The sequence below is a fragment of the Urtica dioica genome, chromosome 4, assembly GCF_054948205.1.
Source record: "Urtica dioica subsp. dioica isolate 48M chromosome 4, U.dioica_male_clone48M_v1_H2, whole genome shotgun sequence".
Taxonomy (NCBI): domain Eukaryota; kingdom Viridiplantae; phylum Streptophyta; class Magnoliopsida; order Rosales; family Urticaceae; genus Urtica; species Urtica dioica.
The window spans coordinates 1786792-1812381 of record NC_142759.1 but is presented as its reverse complement, the minus strand read 5'-3'; the positions used below and the strand labels follow the sequence as shown (position 1 = coordinate 1812381).

The 25590-nt window shown below is 33.6% G+C and overlaps 4 protein-coding genes and 1 non-coding gene across 6 annotated transcripts; 2 read left to right on the top strand and 3 right to left on the bottom strand.

Annotated features, from left to right (window-relative positions):
* Positions 1–2366: 2366 nt before the first annotated feature.
* On the bottom strand, positions 2367–4148 carry WIH1 (cysteine-rich TM module stress tolerance protein). Its single transcript, XM_089613337.1, has 3 exons — positions 3844–4148; positions 3565–3754; positions 2367–2634 (listed from the first exon to the last, which is right to left on the bottom strand). Exons 1-3 carry the CDS (start codon positions 3896–3898, stop codon positions 2589–2591), a joined length of 291 nt encoding a protein of 96 aa, XP_089469463.1. The 5' UTR covers positions 3899–4148; the 3' UTR covers positions 2367–2588.
* Positions 4149–10058: 5910 nt separating this feature from the next.
* LOC149399133 (DUF4228 domain protein) lies at positions 10059–12434 on the bottom strand. The gene is made up of 3 exons (XM_089612771.1): positions 11956–12434; positions 11516–11652; positions 10059–10504 (listed from the first exon to the last, which is right to left on the bottom strand). Exons 1-3 carry the CDS (start codon positions 12200–12202, stop codon positions 10376–10378), a joined length of 513 nt encoding a protein of 170 aa, XP_089468897.1. The 5' UTR covers positions 12203–12434; the 3' UTR covers positions 10059–10375.
* Positions 12435–16263: 3829 nt separating this feature from the next.
* Positions 16264–20249, top strand: LOC149399132 (heptahelical transmembrane protein 4-like). Of its 2 annotated transcripts, none has more exons than XM_089613535.1 (5): positions 16264–16446; positions 16594–16659; positions 16857–17127; positions 18038–18284; positions 19388–20249. In XM_089613535.1, exons 3-5 carry the CDS (start codon positions 16865–16867, stop codon positions 20048–20050), a joined length of 1173 nt encoding a protein of 390 aa, XP_089469661.1. In that variant the 5' UTR covers positions 16264–16446; positions 16594–16659; positions 16857–16864; the 3' UTR covers positions 20051–20249. The 2 variants fall into 2 exon arrangements, with proteins under 2 accessions (XP_089469661.1, XP_089469660.1); XM_089613534.1 differs by having other exon boundaries at positions 16860–17127; positions 19388–20248.
* A 404-nt stretch (positions 20250–20653) lies between these two features.
* TRNAT-AGU (transfer RNA threonine (anticodon AGU)) lies at positions 20654–20727 on the bottom strand. The gene has a single exon. It is a non-coding gene; the product is annotated as a tRNA-Thr (tRNA).
* Positions 20728–22556: 1829 nt separating this feature from the next.
* On the top strand, positions 22557–25049 carry LOC149399130 (putative glycosyltransferase 7). Its single transcript, XM_089613510.1, has 2 exons — positions 22557–23076; positions 23955–25049. Exons 1-2 carry the CDS (start codon positions 22648–22650, stop codon positions 24729–24731), a joined length of 1206 nt encoding a protein of 401 aa, XP_089469636.1. The 5' UTR covers positions 22557–22647; the 3' UTR covers positions 24732–25049.
* Positions 25050–25590: the final 541 nt, after the last annotated feature.

The window sequence follows — 25590 nt, the reverse complement described above, 5'->3', positions numbered from 1 at the left end:
AATGAAAGTTTATGTAGTAATACTTATGTTGCATATAGATATTGTTTGATCGGAGTCAAAGACGAATCATTCAATTCACCTATGCGGTTAAAAATGTGAAGGTATCGGGTCGTCTTGGGCAGATTGTTTGACAGTTGGGAAGGAGTTTTTTTTTAAGCGTGAGCGATACCACGGGAATTTTTTAATAGGTCTCACTTGTGGCGGAGAAAAACAGTGGTTACAACCATTAGAACATGAAAATAATAAGAATAAATTAAAGAAAACACCAATCTAAAAATTAGAAAAGAAAAGAAGAAAGCAAGAAAGAAAGATTACACAAAAAATTTGTATCTAGTTCCTTTGCTATCTTTTACAGTAAGATTTTGAAGAATAGGAAAATTGCCAAAAGTAGGACTAAATTAAGGCAAAATTTCATTTTCCTATTTTTTTCAAAAATTTACCAAGCTAGGACCGGTCAAACAAAAGTCAAATGAGAGATACACAAAAATCTTCCTATTATACCATCATACTAATTACCAACCTACAATCTTTCCCAATGAAATCTCTTATTTTTTCTAACTCTTTCTATTTTCCCGCTCATCCCATCGAAAAAACGATTTTTTTTTTTTTATTAGTCCTAGTTTGGTAAATTTTTGAAAAAAATAGGAAAATGGAAATGTCCCTTAATTTAGTCCTAGTTAAGGAAATGTCCCTTTTGAATATTATAAGGCAAATTTGAAAAACTTACAAAAGAATAATGAATGAAAGAAAGACCTATTTTACAGAAACTCTGCGACTATATTTTGCTCAATATGCGCATGTTTAAACTCTATAGTATTCACCGCTTCCAAAATAAAATTACATCTGCAACCAATTCCATCTCCATATTCTTTCGGTGGTCAATTTTTGTCTTTGCTGAATTTTGAAAACTATGGTAGTTTATAATGGGGATTTTGATCACTTGAATAAATTATGCAGTAACAAGCATAACAGTTCATAATCTTGTAAATATAAATGTTTAGCTATGATATAATGACCAACATTAAAACCATATAAATTTAGAGCGGTGATTATTATTTTGATAATTGTTTACTTGAAGATACAATGTTTATTGTTGCGTTTGGTGTTTTGATATTGACTGGCCATCTAGAGAAAAAAAAAAACAAAAAAAACAAAACAAAAAAACAAAACAAAACAAAAAAAAACAAAACAAAAAAAACAAAACAAAAAATAAAGTAAAAATCATTTTTTAATGAGATCTTAAAGACAATTTTTTTAGTGTTGCGTTTCATCAACCTTTTTGTGTCCATAATTAGTTTTTAGGAACTTACATTTAAGAAAAACTATCATTTCAAGTTTTCAACATAGACTTTAAACTACAAGTTTAGTTGTCTCTCTAGAAAAACCTCCTTAAGGTTTCGTTTTTTGTGTGGTCGCCGCTTGTCTTAGCAATCTCTAGTCATCGACTAACATTGCAACAATAGTGGCCGGTTTCAAATAGCAACTACCATTTCTCTGTGCGTTAAGGGCAGCACAGGCCTCGCAGTGGTCATGTGGGCTAAATAGGGGTGAAATCTATCAATTTGTTGTCATTACCTCATCTCATGTGAAAGTGGTTTCTGACTCATCGCCGCCTGAAAAATTGATTAAAAGTGAAATAAGAGGGCACACATGGATTTCCTTCGACGCACGCTTTGACGTTCAATGTTAATTAATTTGTTACATGTGAGGTGGGGGGGTCTCATCTTGATCTCGTCTCTAAAGATAGAGAGCTAAAGATAGATTTAATGAGAGAAAGTGTAGTGAGAAAGGCAGAGTTTCCCCGAGCTGAGAGAACTCGTTTGAACCTTTTGAGTTTAGAAGGTATGTAAAGATGAGCCTGGAGATTAAGAGGACTTCATCAATCCAATCTTTTGTCATGATCCGTGAGACCTTTGTGATCGTTTTCTATCACAAGGGGGTTTTTTTTCTATGAAGGAAAAACGATGACAAAAGAATCTATGATCCACTTTTTAACTTCTTTTTAAGAAATTCATATATCTTCTGAAGACTTGGTTGATATTTTTTTTTTCCTTTATTTTTGGCCTAATCCGAAATGAACTCCTCGATTTTTTTAAAGAGCCAACCCAACAACCAAGTAAATGTTTGACTAACATTCTTGCGTCACCCATATTTGGGACAACTAACCCAACTGTTCTAACTTCGATTATACAGCATTATTCTGTCCGACTAGAACTTCCACAATTAAATGGCAGAAAATTTCAGGTTTTATTCTCCACATATATCCTTAGGTGATCTTTCACGTTATTTCACCTCAAAGCAATTATCTACTTGGATTCAAAATCAGAACAAAACAAAGCTCAACCAATCACACAAAAGACTTCAGATAGTCGAAATATGAGATCCTTCAATGTCAGCGAATCAACCAAGTAACGATCATATGCTTCTTCATATACAAAGGCAGAGGCTAGCATTTTAAATGTAGAGAATAAGAAGAAAACGACATAGTAGCAAAGTTAATGGCAAAACAGATGATAAGAATTGAATAACCAAAGATAAGTTCGTTCATGGAATCATGGCGTGAGATGATGAAATGTCGTTTTGTGTCCTCAAAAGCAAGCGTCCAAAAGGCAACAGCAACATAGAGCAGCCAAACTGCAAAACAGAGAAAATAAGCCAATGTGATAATGTTATAAGTAAAGCAAACCTATCTTGACAAATTGGTTTAGAATAATATTTATAAGAGTATAATGTTGCCTTTGACGTTAAGGCACTTCTATTCAGAATTCTAGAAGCAAGTTATTATGCCTCGGGAATATGTTTTCCAGGTTTCAATAAATTAATTCAATGAAAACAATAACTGAGTAATGGTAATTCCGCAGCAAAGTTGCCTTTAAAAAAAAAATAAAAATAAAAAAAAAACTGAGTAACCCAGGAAATGCCCCTTTTTTTTAAAGAAAAATTTATACCAAATAGTTATTCGAAAAAAATTGATTAGCAAAATATTTCAAATTTTTAGTACATTAGTCAAAATTATGTTATCAAATTTTTTGAAACCCTATTATTATATATTTTGATTATTTCACTAATTTTAAACAAATGTTGATTATTTTGCAAATCCATTACTTAAATAGGCTTTTAGCAAAATCATCATTTTTTAAAGGATCTACATAGTTCGGCTATTAAATAGAGCCTATTTTGCATCGATGTTCGGCTCTCAAAGACATACGAGTCCATATAAGATAAATTCCTAAATTCAAACCTAAAATTCGACTTGTCACAAAATTTGTCATCAGAATTTCGCAGCACATCGCAATCAACAAATCTTGATAATGCTAACAATATAAGCACCGCTAAAAAAAAAAAATGAGACGAATCATCAATTCGGCACTGCAAAAAATACTTCTAAAATGCATCTAAAAACATTAAGAAATAATCGACAAAAGAAAAACCCTAAATCGCAGTAAAAATGCGAAACAGAACAAGGTGTTTGCAAATCAAATCAAACCAAAACCTAACATTGGAATCAAATTCACACACGCATATACATATTCACAGACGGAGAAGGAAGAGATTTGGTTTTACCATCCTTGAAGACAACCAGAGTCGTTGTCTCTCCTGGGAGGCGGTGGTTGGGCGTACTGCGGAGCGTAACCCTGCGGCGGATAACCTCCCTGAGGCGGATAAGATCCCGGCGGCGGATATCCCTGCTGAGGATATCCATCAGCCGGAGCAGGATATCCCGGCGGAGGATAAGCGTCCTTTGGCGGATAACCTGCCAAACACCACCCAAAATTAACATTTAACGACAAACAAAAACTCTAAAAAAGAGAAAAAAAATATATAAATTCCATTTCGTTTCACCTTGCTGAGGAGGAACGCCAACGGGAGGTTGTTGATTTTGATTGTAGTAACTCATGATTAGATTCCTCTTTTTTTTTCTTTTTTAGTTCTGAAGAAAACAGAAATCGTAACGCACGATTGATATTATCGACAAGTTCTATACAAGAGCATGAGAAATGTATATTTATAGAGGCGGTTGTGAAAGAGAGAGAGAGATTGAAAGGAAGTTTCTAGGAATTCAGATAGATAGAGGAAAGAGATGACCAGAAAGTTAAGAAGAAGCCGAGTAATTAGGAGGATTCGACTCACTGAGTCGCACACGCTCACAACGCGTTTTGGGAAAGATAAAATAAATAAAGTATAGGAAAGCCCACCCATTAAGAAAAGAGAGAAGGGATGGAATATTCGGCAACGTGGCACTTTAACTTCTCCAAAATATCTTCTTCCCATTTATTGCTTTTTTTTATTACTTAATAATAAAAAATAAAAATAAAAAAGCCCGGCATAGATATTGGGATATATATAGATATTGATAGAAATTATATCCCTTTTATTAAGTTAAATAGTTTTAAGGCATGATTCACGAATCACGATTCTGCCTGTGTGTGTATACACAAACACAACCAAATAAAATCTATCGATTTAATAATTGGAACTTCGAAAGCAATAATTCTATAATTCTTGTATGGATCATGCCTTTTTTTTCCTCTTTGATTACTGTTAATCGCGTTTTTTGATTAGTACTAAGAATCGTCCGTGTCTTGATCTATGGTCGGACTCAATGATCGTACGTAGGTTAAGTTTTGTGAAATTCTTCTCTTCTTGTTGTTTATGTCTCGTCAATGAATTTCCTTCGTGTTACTCGCGTTCATCGGGCTCTTGAGTATTTGTTTCTTTGAGTCTTCAACCCTTTGAATCTCTCTCTAAAGCCTTGCTTTCAACCCGTAATCTCTCTTGACTTTGCCTTCAACCCTTTGATCTCTTTCCTCGAGTCTTCACGTCATTGTGTTCTTCACGTTGCTCATTGTTCTTGGATCTTCAAATCCTTAGAGTTCCTTGCTGGGTCTTTGAATCCTCGTACCTTCACCTAAGCACAAGAAAACATGAATCTAGAAGGACGCGGAGGGTTTTCCCTCGGCGCATGCTCCGACGCTCAACATTAGTCATGTTGTATTGTGCTCTTGGTGAATGATTTATACTCGTCTCTATGTTTTTAGAGAGAGAAAGTCGTGGTGTGATTTTTGTAGAGCTTTTCCAAGTTGAGAGAAACTTACCTTGGAATGAGAGTGTTTTTGAGGTACATAAGGAACTTGGTTTGAGCCTTGGAGACTTATGGGTCATGTGGAAGTTGGCGACAACCCGAGTTGGCGTCAAGGTGGAAGTTGGCGACAACCCGACTTGGAGGCACTTTAGGTTGACGTCAAGGGGGAGGTTGGCGACAACCCGACTTGGAGGCACTGTGGGTAGGCGTCAAGGTGAAGGTTGACGACAACCCAAGTTGGCGTCAAGGTGAGGGTTGGCGACAACCCGACTTGGAGGCACTTTAGGTTGGCGTCAGGGGAGAGTTGGTGTTAAAGACTTGGCAGCTAGAAGGGTTGGCGGCCACATGGGGGTTGGTGACAAGGAAATGGGTTTAATTGAGATTTTGTGGCTTATTCGGGGTTTTTTGGGCTCTTGTTTGTGAGCTCATTTTAAGTGACTTTGACATGAATATTTTATCAATAAGATGAGCTTGAACTTCTTTCGAGAGTTTGATTTGAGGTTTGACTTCAAGAGCTCTGTTCGTGGGCTTGGACCCCATGAATTGACTTGGCGTGTCGTTTTTTATTTTTGAGGTGTCGTTTTTACCTCGCAAAAATGACGACATAACAATTAACTCTTAAATTCCTCTCTGAAGTTATATATTGTTGTATTTTCCCAACATATTTCCTTTACAACATTTGTTTGTTCTAACCTACGATACAAATGACTTTCTATTGACCTTCTTCCCATTACCCATTCAACCAAAAAGTTGAAAATTCAAACAACAATACAAGAGAGAGACACTCAAAATTCTAAAAAACATCTAGAAAGAAAAAAAAAAAATCACAAAACTATCTTCTCCAAAATATCTTCTTAATAAAGAATAAATATTGGAAATATATTTATTCATAGAATTTTTTTAAGGTATTTATTCATATAATTATATCCCTAATATTAAGGTTTTTTTTTAAGAAATAGAATATATATATATATATATATATATATATATATATTAACTCTCTCTCTCTCTCTCTCTCTCTCTCTCTCTCTCTCTCTCTCTCTCTCTCTCTCTCTCTCTCTCTCTCTCTCGTGAGCACGTTTGATTTAACTAACCAACCCCCCTTCTCTTTTAGAAATTTATGGTCAGTCCGACTTTTTGATAAAAGTGAAAGCCCGAACCAGGCCTATTGAATAGGTTGTGGTATAGGTCGCAAGCCCGGCTCGAACCGAGCCTTCAAAAATGTCTAACATGAGTCCAGGCCAGGCCCTAAAGGTTCGATTAGGGCTCACCCCTTTTTAAATTAAAAAAAAATTACTTTTTTTTCAAAATTTATGTAACTATTTATAAAAAGTTTTTTTGACACAAGACATTAAATTTTAATATTTATGACATAATTTTTTAAATTAACATTTTTGTTATTTTTCAAGCCGAGCTCGACATTCTGTCCCGAAAGTCGAGGGCTTATTCTCGGATTGAGTCTAAAGTTTTACTCCTTATGTCTGGTCCGACCGACCTCCAATAAAAGAGTTTGGAGCTTACCCAAAACTCTAATAGGTTTTAAAAGGTTGACTGGATCCGACCTTTTTTTTACATCTTTTCCTTTAGTACAATATATATTAAAAACAAACTCGTATATTATCTTTGCGATTAATGAAATATATTCAAGGTCTTGAATTAATATTGGGACTTGAAATTAAGAGCAGAATATTTACGTATTAGATAATATAATGCGGCTATATATATCTTTGTCAGGCGACTCAGGCCTGAATATTTCATGTGACTTTTTTATTTATTCATTATATGAACTATTGCACTCGTAATAATCCACCGAAATGCACAAATATATACATGGTAGTTAGCATTTGTTCCACAAATTATATCATTTTGTCAAAAGAAAGACGTCCATCCAATTACTGATGACGTTTTGAACATGTGACCATTGATTTTGTGATATAACCTAAATACCTTTATTAAAGTCAGAGAATCTTTAACACTTGTAATTAATATAGTATAGTTTAATAGCATCATTTTAAGAAGATGCAACTATATTCATTTAAGTAAAAGGAATTGTTGAGATTAGTCAAGAGAATCAATTCCATGAATTCAAATTCTGTAACCTCTCTTAACAAGAAACTTGTCAATTTGTTACGAGCGTCCCAAGATCAAGAATGAACTGAATTTCCAAGTGATGAAGTAAAGCAATGTCCTGAATTGAAAAAAGATTCATCAACTTTGAACTTATTAAACCTATAAGACTATCAACAAAAACAAAACAAAAAAAGCTAAAGTTTTCCTTTTCACTAGTTCCATTGAATTTTCCTAGCAATCCAAACGGAAATTAGTTGCCTTGAGAATCAAATCCGAGTGCGGGCTCGCAACGACCTCCATAGAGATAATCATGAAGAACATGCTTCCCCTTGTGGGCCAGAGGTATAGCCAAGCCTCACGTGACCACCACGGGAACAACTCGTCCTCCGCCGAGTTGTAACTCTACTCGCCGGAACCACTACTCCCCTCTTGGATTATGCGGCGAAAGTGGGGACTATAGCCGTCGATTCTAGCGGTGGAGCAATCAATTATAAAATCAGAAGTTATGTCGAGGTCAAAAGTTGGTCGTAGTGTTGAAATTTTGGTGGCGGATTCGCGGATGAAAGTGATAGGTCGAGATTGTAGATACCATTGAAAAATGGGAAAATATCAAGACTATCCCTCATGTTTAATCGAAATGCGAGATTTATCCCATCTATTTATAGAAATATCATACATATCCCTTCAGTTTAATATAAATGACATATACCTCCCCTAACAAAATGTTATATTACAAATATCACCCTTTTCGTTTATTTTTTACAAAAAAATAATTTGAACTCCCCAAAATACCCTTAATAGAATAAATATTTATTTACTATTTTATTAAAAAAAAATCAAAATCTCTCTTTATAAAAAAAATCATTAACTTTTTATAAAGAAATTTTTTAATTTAATTTTTTTGTATGTAGAATAGAAAATAAAAAATTATTTCATTAAGGGTATTTTGGGGAGTTTAAATTATTTTTTTGTAAAAAATAAACGAAATGGGTGATATTTGTAATATAATATTTTTTTAGGGGATAAATATGTCATTTATATTAAACTGAAGGGATATGTCTGATATTTCTAGAAATAGAGGGGATAAATCTCGCATTTTGATTAAACACGAGGGATACTCTTGATATTTTCCCTTGAAAAATTGAAACTAAAAATTAAGTGTTCAAATGAGCAAACAAAAAAAAAAAAAAAAAAAAAAAAAAACCTAGATGGACATCAATAAATTTTGACAAAAGGACAATTTTTGCAACAAACGCTAAATATCATGGCACATTTGTACGTTTTAATGTTTTTGGGGTTGGATTGAATAGTTCAAGGAGAATTCATATAATTAATCTTGTTTTTAGTATCCAAACATGTGTTATTAACATTTGTGCTTTAAAAAAATGGAACTAGCAATATTGTTTCTTAATGTTTAGGGAAAACGTTGAACCTTATCCTCTCACATTGTACATCACAACACTCATTTGTTGTGATCAGTTCTCATATTTCATGTGCACCAATAAAATAAATAGTCTTGAAATTTCGTCCAAACTAAAATGCAACATTCCGTTCCGGTTAATTTCAACACTATCCGCCAAACAAAAAAACATAAAAATTGAACTTGTACTACATGTGGTGTGAACCGTATCCATACCCTTCTATATTATTGCATTTTAAATTTAATTATATATATGGAAATTAAAAGTTACCTTTTGGATACTATATCTTAATTTTAGTAATTCTCAAATATTTTATTTTGTAATAAATTTAAAATTAATTACTCTTATTTTTAGTTTTTATTTTTTTTATTTTTTATAGTAACAAAATTACAAATTTAACTTATCTTAAAATTAAACTACCACCATTTATAGATTTATCTTTGAGTTTTGCCCTAAAAATATTATTCTTATAATAAAATCACCCCTAATGAGTTTGGTTGACGACTCCGCCGTGTATATAATGTACAACATTTTCTGAAAATATATTTTAACATGGTTGTGATTCTTGCTATTTTTATTTATTTTTGCAGAAGTGATTATTTCTAAATAAAATCACCCGATTGAGTTTTGCATAAAAAATCAGAATTCACAATGCATGATGACTCATTAAACGTGTTGGAAGAGTAAATTGCTACATTGATTGATAAATAAGCATACGAAGAAGGCTAGCGTTTTTTTAAAAGGCCTTTCTTGTGTGTGAATGTGACACATCACCTTATTGATTATTATGGTTGTATAATGATGTGAGCTACGTCAGTTTCATTTAAATTGAACAGAGAATGACTAGTGCCAGAATAATTAACCTTGCATTAACAACGATGAAGGAAATCTCATTATTTCTTCATTGTTTTTTGGTGTATATATTTAAGGCTCTCAATTGTCAAGACAAGAAGTTCATGAAATAAGATGGCTGTTAAATTGTAATATATATATATATATATATATATATATATATATATATATATATATTGGTGCAAATATTATTCCTGAATTTTTATGGTTATGTTATTTTATTTCATATTCTTATTAGACCATTTTAGTTTCTAATCTATTGGTTTGGTAGTTCTATTGGTCATTTTCAAATTTTATTTATTTATAAAACTCAACACCTAAATTATATATTGAAACATTAAAAAATAAATAAAAGTTTAGGAATTTTATATTTTTAGAGCATTATTTTATCTAAATAATACCTTTTAAAATTATAAACAAGTTGTTCTAGCTTATACTTGTGTTAAATCGTTTAGATGTTAAATTTTTTTTAGTTTTTTATAACCAAAAAGACCAAAAGAGCTTCTATAAATCGAAAGGTTAGATATAAACACTATAAAAAAAATCACAGAATGTAAAAGTAAAAGTTCATGAGTTATTGGTGCGAAAAAACCCAAAATAATTAAAATAAGAATACAAAAAGTGGTTGTCACTTTTAATTTTCTCTCTTAATTTTACTTTCCATCTTAGTTTCCCTCCATCCAAACAATAGCAAAAAAAATAAGAGGGATTCCATATTCTTTTCCCTTCTTTTTCCGTGTTTCAAATGGACCCAAAGTAAAAGTTTGTAGTAATATGTGCTAATTATGATCAATCTACTAAATCCTTCGCTATATCAATATAATTACTAGTCTAGAAGTACGTTCACACCAGGAGTAGGAAATGAGACGAGTCCACGTTGAAAAGAAACGTAGAGCTCAGAAAAAGAAAAAAGAAAGAGGAAAACGACAAAGAAAAAGATGTCGTAATTTCATGCCACGATGTCGTTTCCAACCTCAGCAATGCTCTGCAAAGCTGGTTTCCATTGACCAGCTGAAGTCCCAAAGTGCCTATTTGGATTGATGTTGTTTCCAATTCCATGGCAAACCTCACTCTCTATCTGAATTTAAATATTAAAAATATATATATAGAGAAAATAAATGTCTTTTAATCACATCCTGATCAGATTATTTTACACGCTTTCGCTGATTACGACGACTCAAAAATTATTATCACCCACACGATGACCTATTAAAATTACTGTTTGGTTTAATAATTAGATAAACATAAAATTTAAACGTAAAAAATTGAAAATTGAAATCTCCTTTAAACTCGAGAAGTACAAACTTGTCTTTTAGCAATAATTGAACATAGATTGCAATGAGGGGTTTTGGATTTACAGTTTCTATTTGCTTTCCTTTCTTATCCTCTGGTTTTTCCTTTTTCGTCCTCTCATGTTCATTTTTCCCAGTCCTATATATATGAAAGTCTATGCCTCGAGATTCGTTGTTCAGACTTCAGAACAAAAGTTAAGATTCTTAAACCAATAATGAAACTAATTATAAAACTATTAAATAAATAAAATGATGTCTATTTTTACTTTTTTTTTTACCTTATGGCTAATTTAAATATTTTGAAATCTCTTTTTATAAACCAAAATTAGCTGAAAATAAATGTGTAACACTTGTAAATTTTTAGGTATATAAAAAACAAAAACTACTCCAATAACGTCCACCATATATTTTTATAACATGAGAGGTTAATTGGAGTTAATATCATTTTCCTACCTCTAAATTATGATCTGTTGTTCGCAATACTATCAACTAATACTTCTATAAAATAAAACCACGACTGTGGGTCGAATTTTGTATATATAATATAAAAACTTTCTAATAGATTGATTCTCATGCCTTGGCTGCATTTTAGTTTTGTTTGTTTGTGTTTTTTTTTTTTTTTTGGGGTGCAAAAGAACTACTGCTTTTACTTTAGCTAGATCCTATATATTTGGTGGGTTTACCGTTTACGTTTACATATGCTTTTATGTCAATTTTGCTGAAAAAAAAAACCCTTTTTTATCGGATAAAAAAAAACTACAATTTTCGATGATATATATGTACACATTCATTCATACCTTGTTGTCGGAGTTATTAGAACCATCGGATTTGACGTTCGTCGGACGGTCGGAAAACCTCCTCCCAGGCCCTGATCTCTCCTTCAACAACTTCCCCAGTTTCACGCACTTCTTCGCCGCAAACTCTTTCAACACATCTTCAAACACAACCCCAATAACAAAAATTTATCTCAAATATAACCCCAAAACAAAACTTCATCATAAATATAACCCCCAACCTTTTAAGCTAAATATATAATCAAATTTAGAGCGGCCCAAATGACAAAAACATATTTTATAAGAGTAAAAGTAAAAATATAATATTTTTAAGAGAGGCTAAAAATCAAACATAAGAGGAGTTTAGAATAACTTTTTTTTTTTTTTTTTTTTATTAAATCCTCCATAATTCATAGAAAGAATAAAATAAAAAGGAAAGAAGAGAATATATATGTGAATGTGACCTTCATATGAAACGAGGCGATAGACACGGCCGATGAGGAGAGTGTCGTCGGGACGGAGGAGCTTGAGATGCTTCGTCGGCGTTCCGACGGCGGAATCGGCGACGGCGACGACGAGTGCCACGTAATGGCCGGGATTTCTTCTCATAACCTCGCTGGCAGTGATGGACCAGTATACCCTCTCCACCGTCGCCGACGCCGGCTTCTCTATCACCACCGTCGCTGTCTCCGCCGCCTGACAGTTCCCCATAACTATATCTATATGTGTATGTATCTCTCTCTTTGTTAGTTTATAGTTTGTATGAGAGAACTGTAGTTAATGATAATTGATAAGTGCTTAGTGTACATTAGTTTCTGATCTACGTACGCTAGTTATAAATATAATCTGACTTTTTTATATGTTAATTACTTTCTCTATGGCTTTTTAGCGATCACCGACGCGAGAGAAAGAGAGAGAATGTCGATTTAACTATACTGATTATAAGTACAGAGGCAAGAAGGATATATATATATATATATATAACTTTAATTACAGCCGGTCCAAGTTATTAAGAGGCCTGAAGTAAAAGTAAAAAAATTATTTATTTTTAAATTAAGAAGAGAAATTGCTCCATTTGCGATCAATTTTATAATTTTTTCTCATTTTTCACCAAAAAACTAATTTTTTCCAAAATACCACCGAGATGTCAACAATGTTGACGTCTCATAGTGAAGCCGCAAAAATAGATGTCAACATTGTTGACATAGATAGTGGCATTTTGGGAAAAATTAATCTTTTGGTGGAAAGTGAGAAAAAAATTATAAACTTGATGGTAAATGAGGCAATTTCTCAATTAAGAATTTGTTGCAATTAACTAATTTTTAGTTTTTTTTAATTTTAGTTAAAATTTCATTTTATTAAAAAAATAGTCCACCAAACCAAAGTAAATTAAATTAACTAGAGCAGTTAATTAAATTTACTAAAACATAAATTGAATTTATTTTGATCTAATGAGTTATTTTCTTAATAAAATAAAATTTTAACTATTTTTTAAAAAGATTGTTAACTATTGAATTGATGACCTAATTGTCTAAAACATATATTAAAAAATTAGGTATAATATTTTATTTTTTCAAAATTTGAGCTACTTTCTTTAAAATTTGGGATTTTTTTTTAAAAAAAATTTGGTGCTTTAAGTCATTATCTAAGTGGTTTAAGCTAATCTACGTTAGGCGTATTAGACCATGCAATGCATTTAAAATGGCCTTTGTGGGACCCATTGTAGATTTCTGTGGTCAGTGGTTATTGCGATATTTATTCGGGTCCTTCAAATAGGTTGGTTAGTGGTTGACTAATTATATCACTAGTTTTAGTACTAATTAATTAACAGTATTTAATTAGTAGACGAAGTTGATTATTTTCTATTAATCATGACCGCAACTGGTACCCATATTCTTTAGAGAAATTGCCTAATTTATTACAAATTTCATAATATATTTTCCCACTTTTCACCAAAATATTAGTTTTTCTCAAAATGTCACCATCTATGTCAACACTATTAGGATACAAACTGAAATGTTATGAAATTGGTGATAAATTAGGCAATTTCTCTATTCTTTAATTCATCAACTTTTTGTTTAATTGGAAAAATAGGACACCAACTGAAATGCATGAATTTCCACGGTCCACACCTATACTTAGGCATGGATTTGGCTATTCTCTTCACCAAAATTCATATATGATTTCCTAATTTTCAGTTTCCTCTTTTGGGTTTTGGTGAAAATACTCTATTTTATTATATTTTCCGTAATCTGGGTAGATTGATACTTCATTTAAAGATTGTATCATTATTCTTGCTTACGTTGCAATTTGATCAAATGTTTGACAAACACGTATGTGAGTGTACCTATTTATTTATCTGAGTTGGTCCAGATTGATTGATTATCTATTAGATACACTACTCCTAAGAGTGGATTAATAACAAAACGCGCTATTTTACAATCCTAATGCAGTGCAATAATAAATAAAAAAAACCCTAGAAAAATCGTAGTGAAAGTTTTCACAAGCTTGCAGGAAGGTAAAAGACTTGAAGTGCAGGATAATCATTGATCTTGACTGTTGGCGAGCCCTGTTTTGTAATAATATATATCCTATTATAATAATATCATTTAATATCGGGTCAGTTGTATATATGTAAACCCATAAACTGAAACCCCACGACTACAAGAAATCATTTAGTTTACCTGTACCTTTGTAATACCAAAGTTCGAATTGCCGTTTTCGACGCCATTTCAAATCTCATTATTTACGAAAAAATAAACATCTCGATGAAAAATCGAACGAAAAAAAGTGAAAAATGGAAACTAATATACCGTTTTCCATAAAAAAATCGATATGCCAATAGAAAATTGAACGAAAATAATGTTACATAATATATTTTAAATATATGTATATGTATCTTTCAATTTTTAAACATATTGTATATGTTAAATATGTAGTATGTCTCTTACGTTTTATAATTTTCGATACCTAATTGTATTTGCACCAATATAATATTTAATACATATAATTCGTTAATTCCAATCCCACATATACTTAAATTAAATATCTTAGACAACAACTCTACTCTACGGTAAGAGCTTCCTAAATTATATATCAAATTACATATCTTATATTAAATATGTATAAATTATACAAAGTTTGCAACTTATCCAGTGGTCCGCACTTGAGCTCCCAAGACAGTACATCCCGTGTTCGCACAAAATTTTATTTAAATTATAATGACACTCGGCGAAAACGACAAAAAAAAAACGAAAAAACAACGACAAAAAAAAAATAACCTACTCGCCGGTCGCTAAGGCTACGGTAGCGGTGTCGCTGCAGAACTCTGGCAAAAATCGCCGGAATTTAGATACTTGTGTAATACTCAAGTTGTTCTTTTTTTAAGAGAAAATTGTCTTGCATTCTATTAGGTAATTAAATAGCCACATTTACAGTTTGAAATTGCTAAATAGCCAACATTTCGTAAATCTTAGGTAAATAACCATTTTTTATATATTTACAGACGTAAATGTTAGATAAATAGTCACTTCCATTTAAGGTGAACAAAAATTAAAGGAAAAAATATATGGAAAAAGACAACTGATTTGTTGATTTTCAAATATTGTTTTCCATGAACAACCGACATGGCGATGAGAAATCGAACGTAAATAACGCTGCATAATATGTTATACACACACACACACACACATATATATATATATATATATATATATATATATATATATATATCTTTTAATTCTTAAAACAACTAATTTGTTGTTTTTCAAATATTGTTTTCCATGAACAACCGACATGGCAATGAGAAATCGAACGTAAATAACGCTGCATAATATGTTATACACATATATATCTTTTCATTTTTAAAATGATAAAATATACAATATTTATGTTACAATAATATAAATACACAGTACGAATTCCTTATATGTTTATCCTTATTTTATTTATTACAAATTCTATATATGCAGTAATATAATTTAAAAAAAACATCCATTTGATATGTACTAAAATAGGTAGTAAATATTAAAATATAAAGTTTCAATTTTATTTATAATATCGATTTTCTATAAATATATGTTTTTTATTATTTGCTTTTTCATTTTATATAGTGATTTTTACAGCATAATTAAATAAATTATTGAAAAATGCAGAATTATTATTAGTTAATTTTTCTTTACATGCATTTATTATATCGGTTCAGCATTTGTCTAAAATCATGTAATAAGTATAAAATAAATAAACTAGTGGATAAAATGATTTATAATGTCTCGAACAAATATTAAATCATTACTTAGCTTAGTGTTTTGGTGAGTGTGTAATGTGTTTTGGTCCCCTGTTCGAGTCTTGTATAGTGCAGCATTTTGCTTCGAATATTAAGAAAAACGACATCACAGGAAAGACGGCAATAAAGAAAACGACATCACAACAAAACGACAAACATAAAAACGACATAAAAGAAAAGAACGACATCACAGAAAACGACAAATTAGTAAAACGACAAAACAATATAAACGACATCATTAAATAAACGACGAATTTAGTAAAACGACAAAAAAAGATATCACAAGAAAACAACAAACATAAAAACGACATAAAAGAAAAAAACGACAAAAAAGTAAACTGGGCTCCAGTTTCGAATGGGGTCCACAAAAATAGAGAATGAAATGGACAATAAAGTCGAGACTCGAGACTTAAAATTTGTAAAGTTGGGCAACAACTTTTTTATTTTTTATTTTTTATTTTATTTTTATAAATAGCACGTAACATGGAAAAAATATCTATCTTTGGTATCTCCGAATCATCCGAATATCTCGATTCTTTCTCTACATCGAGCTCGTGCACATAGCCTCAAATTATTGGACCAAAGAATTGACAAGAATTAAAAAAAAATCTTCCAGAAATCTCTTGTGAGGGTTTTCTTTCCCAAGATTGTCGGCGATATTTTTTAGTCGGTAGAGTTTTGTTGATACATAATTTATTTCGATTTCAAGTCCTTTCAACGTGTTCTTAATTCCTCCGTCAATTCTGTATTCAATTATCTCTTCGTTTTCTTTTCGTTTTTTCTATCTTTTTCCTTGCGATTTGTTCTTTTGTTGCAGACAGAGAAAGGAACTTCATTCATTGCGCGAACTCAATCGTCTCAGCTCAAATATCTTCGAATTCAGGTACTTTTCTTTTGCTACTCTGATTTCAATTTTCTGCTCTATTATATTATCTGGATGAATTAGGAACTAGATGAAAAAAGAAAGAATTTTTCTTTTTTTGGTTGAAAAATGTTTATACATACGGCAAATGAATCAAAATCATCAATGCATTGTGTTTACTACCTATCATCATTTTGGCATAGGTATTTTTGAACAAGAAGAAAAGATGGGAAAGAGGAACAATAACAATGTCGAACCCGAGCACGAACCAGACGAGAGGTCGAGAGCCTCGTCTCCTCGGGAGGGTTGTGCGGAGAAGAACGAGAGCAAAGGAAAGAGGCTGTGGAACCAGCTAGTGGACTACCACTCTTTGCCCGGCTATTTGAGGGACAACGAGTTCATCGTCGGCCATTACCGCTGCGAATGGCCTCTCAAGCAGGTCTTGCTCAGCATCTTTAGCATCCACAACGAAACGCTCAACGTTTGGACGTAAGTCTTTAACATTGCTTCATTTCGTAACTTGATGAATTGCATAACATAGTGATGATCTAAAATTCATGATATAATGCCGTATTTGTGTCTTTCTTGATTTGGTTCCGCGGCTTGATTTTCTCGGCTTATATCGGAATGTCTAGTAATCGTTTCAGAGTAAATTTGACTTTTTTACATTATAAAGAATCTGGATCCCCTAATTAAATTACTTCATGTCATAACCTTTAAACAGAATAATAAAATACACATATGAGTGATGGTGATTGAATTGGAGGGACATAAAGAAAGAAACAAAAAAAAAAAAAAAACAGATGATCCCAAAGTCATAACACAATGCCTGTTTAGTGTCTTGATTTTCTCGGCTTTTATCCGAATGTCTAGTATTTTTTTTTTCAATGTAAATTTGTCGTATTTTTAATCAGATGAACATAGGGAGACACAAAAATGGGAGAGAGGATTCCGATTTTTAATATACTGCTCTCTCAGTGCCCTGCTTAATTTATATCCGCAGCTTTTAGTTTTCTCGGCTTGTATATGAATGCAGAGAATAATTGTCATTTTATTACATAATTTGAAAGTGAGTGCGAAATTTTAATTGGAGGAACATAGAGAAAAAAAATGGGGTAGAGGATTCAGATTCTTGACGATGGTCGATCTCCCTGGGATCACTAGGGAGACACAAATTCTGATTTTCTCGCCTTGAAAATAAATGTCTAGTAATTTTTTCAGAGAAATTTGTCCCTTTTTTTACATGATATAAAGTGATGGAGTAATTTCAGTCGGAGGAGCATAGGGAGACACAAAAAAGGGGGTAGAAAATTCAGATTCTTTATATTTTGCCCTCTTAGTCCCTTGCTTAATTTGATTTTCTCGGCTCATATTTAATAAAAAAAAAAAATATGTGCAGGCATTTAATAGGATTCTTTCTTTTCCTTTCGCTGACGGTGTACACGGCTACGAAGGTTCCGAGCGTGGTCGATCTTCACAACCTACAACACCACGTGCCGGAGATGCTGAAGAAGGCCGATCTCCACAGGCTGCAAGAATGCCTGCCTTCGTGGCCCTCGATCGACAGCTGGCACGTCACGGAGCTTCTCTACAACTGTTTGCCCGAGCGCTTCTCCCACAAGAACTCCACCGACATTTGCGTCTTGGTTGGTACTCATTCCCTCCTTTCTTTATGACCCTCGAATAAGTTTCAAACTTTATAAGTTACGTTTACGTGCCTTTTCATTTATCTCCTCTAGACTAGGATTCACGAGTTAAGAAAAAAAAAATTGAAAATCGGTTGAGTTTTCTCTTCTCTTGTTTTGGATAAGAGAAAAATCGGAGAAAAAAAATAATATGGCCAAGAATGTATAACATGTTTGTATTTTTTTCTTTGAAATTTTCGAAGCACATTCAAACAAGAGATTTAGAATTCTCTCTCACAAATTCTCATATATTTCAAAACAAAAAAGAAAAGAGAAAGAATAATTGTTTTTCAAATGCCAATTTTCCGCTCACCATTCGAAAAGATGCATGTTTGTATTTTTTTTCCCCTCCCCAATGCCATTATTTCTTCATTTTTTTTAACGGTGAACCGTGTTTATTATGCCTTAGAGAGGAATTAGCATAAAAATGGGTATGGAAAATAGTCTCTGAACCATTATGTTTTTGGGTAATAGTCCGTTTATTAACGGTGAACCGTGTTTATTACGTCAGTATAAAAAAAAATATAACAGATACATAATAGTTTATGAATTATATCCGCACTAAAAAAAATCTATTTTCCGAAGAAGTGGAATTTATTCAGTTAAACGAAAATTTAGGCTCAAAAAACGACCTCTCTCGTTTTTTTTTCTTAAAACACTTTTGTCTCATGAGGAGCCTAACACTCTAGTTTTCAGTTTCACGCCTGATGTGCAGCATAGCCAGAGGCACACTATCAGCTCTAAAATGCATATTTGTAGAATCCAAAACTACACAGGAAATGAAAATTTATTTTCAGTTAATTTTGGTTCTAAAACGATGCTGTTAATTCTTTTTTTTTAAATAATGATTATTGAAACTTTTTTTTCTCTACAAATGAATGAAATGAAACTATAGTGTTCTATTTCACGACCGACTCCGAGTGACACTGTCTTTAGTAAAAAAAAAAGAAAAAAGAAAGAAAAAAAAAAAGCATCCATCTAAAATAGCGACGGATCGGTTTTACCGAAACTTTCGTCTCTCTACAAACGAGCTCTCTCTAACACTCGTGTTACCGATTTTGCAGCGTAGCCTTAGGGACGAGATCGTGAACCGGATACTCCCGATAGCGACGGCCGAGCCGATCACGCGGTGGCCGTTCTTCGCGTTCATGGGCGGCGCGATGTTCTGCTTGCTTGCGAGCAGCACGTGCCACCTCTTGTCGTGCCACTCGGAGCGCGTCTCTTACGTTATGCTTCGGCTCGACTACGCCGGAATCGCCGCCCTCATCGCCACCTCGTTCTACCCTCCGGTCTACTACTCCTTTTTATGCTTCCCTTTCCTCCGCGGCCTCTATCTCTCTTCCATAACCCTCCTCGGCCTCGCCACCGTCGTGTTCTCTCTCCTCCCCGTTTTCCAAAACCCCGAGTTTCGCACCGTTCGGGCCTCGCTCTTCTTCGGGATGGGATTCTCTGGTGCGGTCCCGATTCTGCACAAGTTGTACCTCTTCTGGGGTCGGCCCGAGGCGTTGCAGACCACGGGTTACGAGGTCTTGATGGGATTTTTTTATGGGCTCGGAGCGCTCGTGTATGCCACGAGGGTCCCCGAGCGGTGGAGGCCCGGGAAGTTTGATATCGCGGGACACAGTCACCAGCTTTTTCATGTGTTGGTCATCGCCGGGGCTTTTACGCATTATCTCGCGGGATTGGTGTATCTACGGTGGAGAGACTTTGAAGGTTGTGCAGCATGATGATATTTGTTTTGTAGGAGGTTTTACTGGAATGGAAAGACTGCCCACTTTTATTTTATTTTATTTTGATAATATTGTAAGTACTAGTAATTCATGCCCAGATGGGTTAATATTTGTGATGGGAATATATACATATTAGTATTACGAACATTATATTTCATGTTGTCTTCTTGGCAGTGTTGGCACATGCAATAAATACCCGGATAGTCTTCTGCATTAAAAAAGAAAGAAATATGTTCTTTTGTTTACCTTAGATTCGATCCCTGAATTATTATTATTAATTTTTTTTTTGGGCAAACTAGTTACCTTTTTGCCAACGAAATTGTCACGTGTTTGAGGGCTTAAAAAAATTCATTTCTTCTCCTCACTCTAAAAATTCTTGGTTTTGGAAATTCTATATGAGAATAAAGTTCGCCGGAGTGGTGTGTCTCCGCCGGAGAGACCCTGAAGGGTGTTAAGGAAATGGGACCACATCTAATTCTTGACTACATATGGTGTAACATATAGTAATATCCATGTGCTTTTTTATTTTCCATGTTGTCTTTGTGATGTGCATTTAATTTCCGTATATATCAGAACTATCTTGAAAAAAGAAGTACTAATTGCTTTCATTGAGAGTTGAACTCAAGACCTCCCGCTTACTAAACGGGTGCTCTAACCAACTGAGCTATGAAAGCTTGGTTGTTACATTTCTAGATATTTTGTTACAACTATACACACATATTAGCGATAAAAAGGTTCATAAAATCCCAAGGATATTTATCATATTTGAGATACTAAAAAAAGTGATCACTCATATTAAAGTTGACGCTTTTATCTAGCTTTCTCAAATAAAAATAAATACTTTCTTACTTGCTAATTACCCCTTTGTCCATTTTGGGGCATGAACTTGTGCATAATTGAAGGATAGAATCATTCATCAATTAATATATATATATCATTATTAATTACTTTGCGATTGCTTAGGCTACCTTGCTTTTATAATGGCTAATAAAAGATAATTTAAAACTTGCTCTTGTCCACACTTTACTACACTATAATCATACCAATTGATTTAGACAATCAAAAGTCTATGCTACGTCCGAAATATTTTTACAGCCGCGTTTGAACCGTCTGTATTTCAATTCAAATAATGATAATAAGAGAATGAACAAAGTATTTCAAACAAAATTTATAATAAATGTAATAACATGCATGTCATGACTATGAAAAAAAAGGATCACTAAAAAAATTAGGGCAACCATTATAATATAATTTTTGTCTCGCATTTAATAAGCAAATACAAGTAGCAATAAATAAATATTTATATATAGCAAAAAATAACTTTCCCCACACCAATCCATCCATTACTGTATCCATATCCACCCAAACATTTTCTAAAATAAAAACCACGTAAATGAAACAATGCAATAATTGCTCAACAAACACTATACAAGTGTGGATCAATAATAGCCGTTCAAGCATGCAAAGTTATTATTACTTAATGAGGTCGCTACTCTCAGATCATAAAATCGGTAAATATTTCCTAAATATTGATATTTGAAAAACCATATACAAATATAATATTGAATACATATATATAATCAATATTTTGATCGTACGTTTGGCTAGCCCTGAGTGAGACTTAACGTTGGACCACCAACCGGCACCGGCAAAACTTGCATGCAAATCTTCACATACATGACCTACTTTCAATACGTACGTAATAATAATAAATAAAATAAAAATAATAATACAGCGTTGCATTTACTATCTTCCATGAGCTTCCATCTGCTATTGTCTCTTCTAAAATACCATAATGCCCTTGTCATTTCTGATTTTTTTTTTTTTCGTGGCTTGCTATTTTCCCTTCAATTTTCCGGCTAAAACACACCACCGACATTGGGACGTAAAAAAAAGCAGCGATTGACTGTATTGAAGTACAAGAAACCCAAATGTGAAATGATTTTTGATTTTGCTGGAACCAAATGTAACATAATAATTATTTATTCTTTTAGTGTCCTCATTCTCCACACCAGTTTAGCGGAAAATAAGGGTAAGAGTCGCGAATTTGTCAGTAAAATTATTCTCTCTCAGTCTCATGCTATAATTAATGTTTAATTTTGATTTTATTCCATTAAATCCTGTAAGCGAAGATTCTATTCGTGTCAACGTCGTTTAATTGTTTATGATTTTTTGTATTGAAACTATATTCGAAAGAAGGAAAAAAAAAATACTATGGTGGCGTAATTGTCGTAATTTTACTATTAAACTAAATTAATGCACACAAGACACAACACAACTGTATATGGCATATATATATTTGCAATTACTATTGCATATATGAAAATAAAAATGTAAAAAATGACGTTGAGGAACCACATTTTCAGCGCTTGAAAAATCCTTAATCCCTGATTGCTATGTCGTTTTGCATCCACGTGTCGATCTCAGAAGAAAAAAATGTAAACTCTGGGTCCCACTAATAGCAGTACTTCTTTATGGCGCCACAAAGCATAAATGTGCCATTCAGAGAGAGAGAGAGAGAATCCGTACAGAAACTGCACCGAATCAAAATAGTCTCTCTACTCATAAAACGATTTAATCTTCTTCTCTCTAAAATGGTCTCGCCGGAAGATCTCACTCCGATGGCGAAGAAGCCAAGACCACTCTCTTCTTCCTCTTCCTCTCAACGATTCTCCGACGGATTTCTCTTCCTCGTCGGTTCTCTCATCGCAGTCATTCTCGTCTGGTCTCTCTGGTCAATCTCCGCCCCGAAACCCCGGCAGATTGCCGATCTCCGGGAAAAAACTCCGATCACCGACGACTCGGCGGAGAAGAGGAGCCTCCAAGATCCTCCGGCGGGGAGGAGCTTCTACGTCGGAGCGCCGGTAAAAGGATGGGACGAGAAACGGAGAGAGTGGCTGAAGAGAAACCCTAACTTCGCCGGAAATAAGAAAGAGAGGATTCTGATGTTGACTGGTTCTCAGCCTCACGCTTGTAAGAATCCTATCGGCGATCACCTCTTGCTCCGATTCTTCAAGAACAAGGTTTGGCCACCCAAACAATTTTTTTTTCTTTCTTTTTAGTCCTTTTTTTTTCTCTTACTTATTTTGACAGTATGTAGTAACTATACTCTAAATTTCTTATAATTAAAATTTAACCCTCCTAACTTATTTTATATGATTTCTTTTTAGCTTCGTTGTTGGACCAGTGCACAATCCACGGTCACAATAATAAGATTGATGGCTTTTACATTTCTCTATAATTATAAATTTTAGTATGACTTCTTCGAAAGAATTATGTTACAATTTTGCTAAATGAAATTTAACTTTCCATCATAGATTCAAGAAAAAATGGTATGAAGTAGCCAATTCAAACTATGATTTTTGCAAAATAGCCATAGTTTCATTAGGTATAGCAAAATAGCCAATTGAGAGTACTGCGATTTTTAATCCTGACTCGATTAATTTTAATCTAGCCTTCATAAAACTTACATTCTGTCTTTATAGTTCATTGAGATTAAATTTAATCCAGCCTAGATTAATTTTACTTTGGCTAGTTTACTTATAGTTGACAAACTATGGCTATTTTGCAAAAGTTTAAGTTCTATTTGGCTATATAGCCGCTTGACCCTAGATTCAAAATAATTATATTTAACAAATTTCTAAGTAATTAAACCACAAAAAAGTTTGTGAATTGTTAAATGGCCAGCATTTCGTTAATTTTTTATAAATAAATAGTTATATGATGTCATCAATCAATCAATCATGTATATAACATTTTGTATATTACGTAAATTTGATCATATTAATAAAAAATACATAACTATTTACTTATAATTAAGAAAAAAAAAATTGACTATATATCAATTTTATTATATTAATTTTTGACATTTGACTCCCTTTCGATTTCCGGCTTCACGAAGGTGGACTATTGCAGAATCCACGGGCACGAGATCTTCTACAACGACGCGCTTCTCAACCCTTTAATGGGGTCTTATTGGGCCAAGCTTCCCGTGGTGCGGGCCGCCATGCTGGCCCACCCGGAAGCCGACTGGATCTGGTGGGTAGACTCCGACGCCGCCTTCACCGACATGGCCTTCTCTCCGCCGTTGGATCGCTACAAAGCCCACGATCTCGTGGTCCACGGCTGGACCCACTTGGTCCACGAGAAGCGGAGCTGGACCGGGCTCAACGCCGGAGTGTTCCTCATCCGAAACTCCCAATGGGCCATGGACTTCATCGAGGATTGGGCCCAAATGGGCCCACAAACCCCAAACTACAAGAAATGGGGAGAGAGGCTGAAGAGGGCTTTTCCGGATAAGGCCTACCCGGAGTCCGACGACCAGACCGGGCTCGCGTATCTGATCGTCGATCCCAAGAGGAAGTGGACGGACAGGATTTACTTGGAGAGCGAGTACTACTTCGAGGGCTACTGGGATGAGATAGTCAACGAGAAGAGGCTGATTCGTTCCGGTCGTGGTGGTTATAATGCCACGTCAGCCAGGCCGTTTGTGACGCACTTCACGGGGTGCCAGCCGTGCAGTGGGGCCCACAACGAGATGTACTCGGGCGAGTCGTGTTGGGATGGGATGAGGAAAGCGTTGAATTACGCTGATAATCAGGTCTTGAGAGCTTATGGTTTCGTACACCCGACCTTACTGGATTCCTCCGTTGAGAAAATACGATACGATCAAAATTAATATATAATAATATATATATGGTCGGTCATGAGTCATGACTCATGAGTCATTGACATGTTTTTAGTGAGCCTATACCTATTTCGTATTTCTGGTGCGATGTATCGTTGCTATTAATACGTGTGAACTGTGAACCTTCAAAATGATAAAGCTTGAGGGGTTTTTTTTTTTTTTTTTTAATTTCTAAGAGAATATATTAGTTGTGTATATTATTTTTCTTCCAAATAGTTGTGTAGTAGTAATTGAGAGCCTCGCCTTTTCAGTGCCCACAATTAGTGCATGATTGAAGGATGAAAATAATATGGAGCTAATTTCACTTTTTTTTTTTCTTTTGACTATTTAGTAATACAGCCTAACTTTTATTTAATTTTGACCAAATTATCGCCTCTTTTTTAGGCACGTTTCCGAAGGGACAGAAAAATCAAGTTCCTCTAAAGTTGAATCAAAGGCATTGAGTTGACTGATTATTTGGGAGTGTAGTTTTCCTGATCAAGAAATATGATATTCCTATCAGAATTTTCACCTCATAATCAGTTAAACAATTTTTTTTAATCTTTTATTTTGCAATTTTTTAGTAAATTATATTGATATAGTTTATAATATTAGGAATAATGCTATATAAGCTTATTCTGTTTTATTCTAAAGCAAGTGTGGTTTTCCAAAAGTTATACTGAAAATGGCCAAATTATAAGGATACAGAATCTGACACAGTAAAAAAAAATAGGAGTTTAGATGTTGAGAGTGGATATGTATAGATAAATATTTAAACTGGCTCATTACTTGTGTGTAAATATTTAAACGGTCATCTCATAATAAATAAATAAATTCCGGGTAAGAGTATATCTGACATTTAAATTCCGGT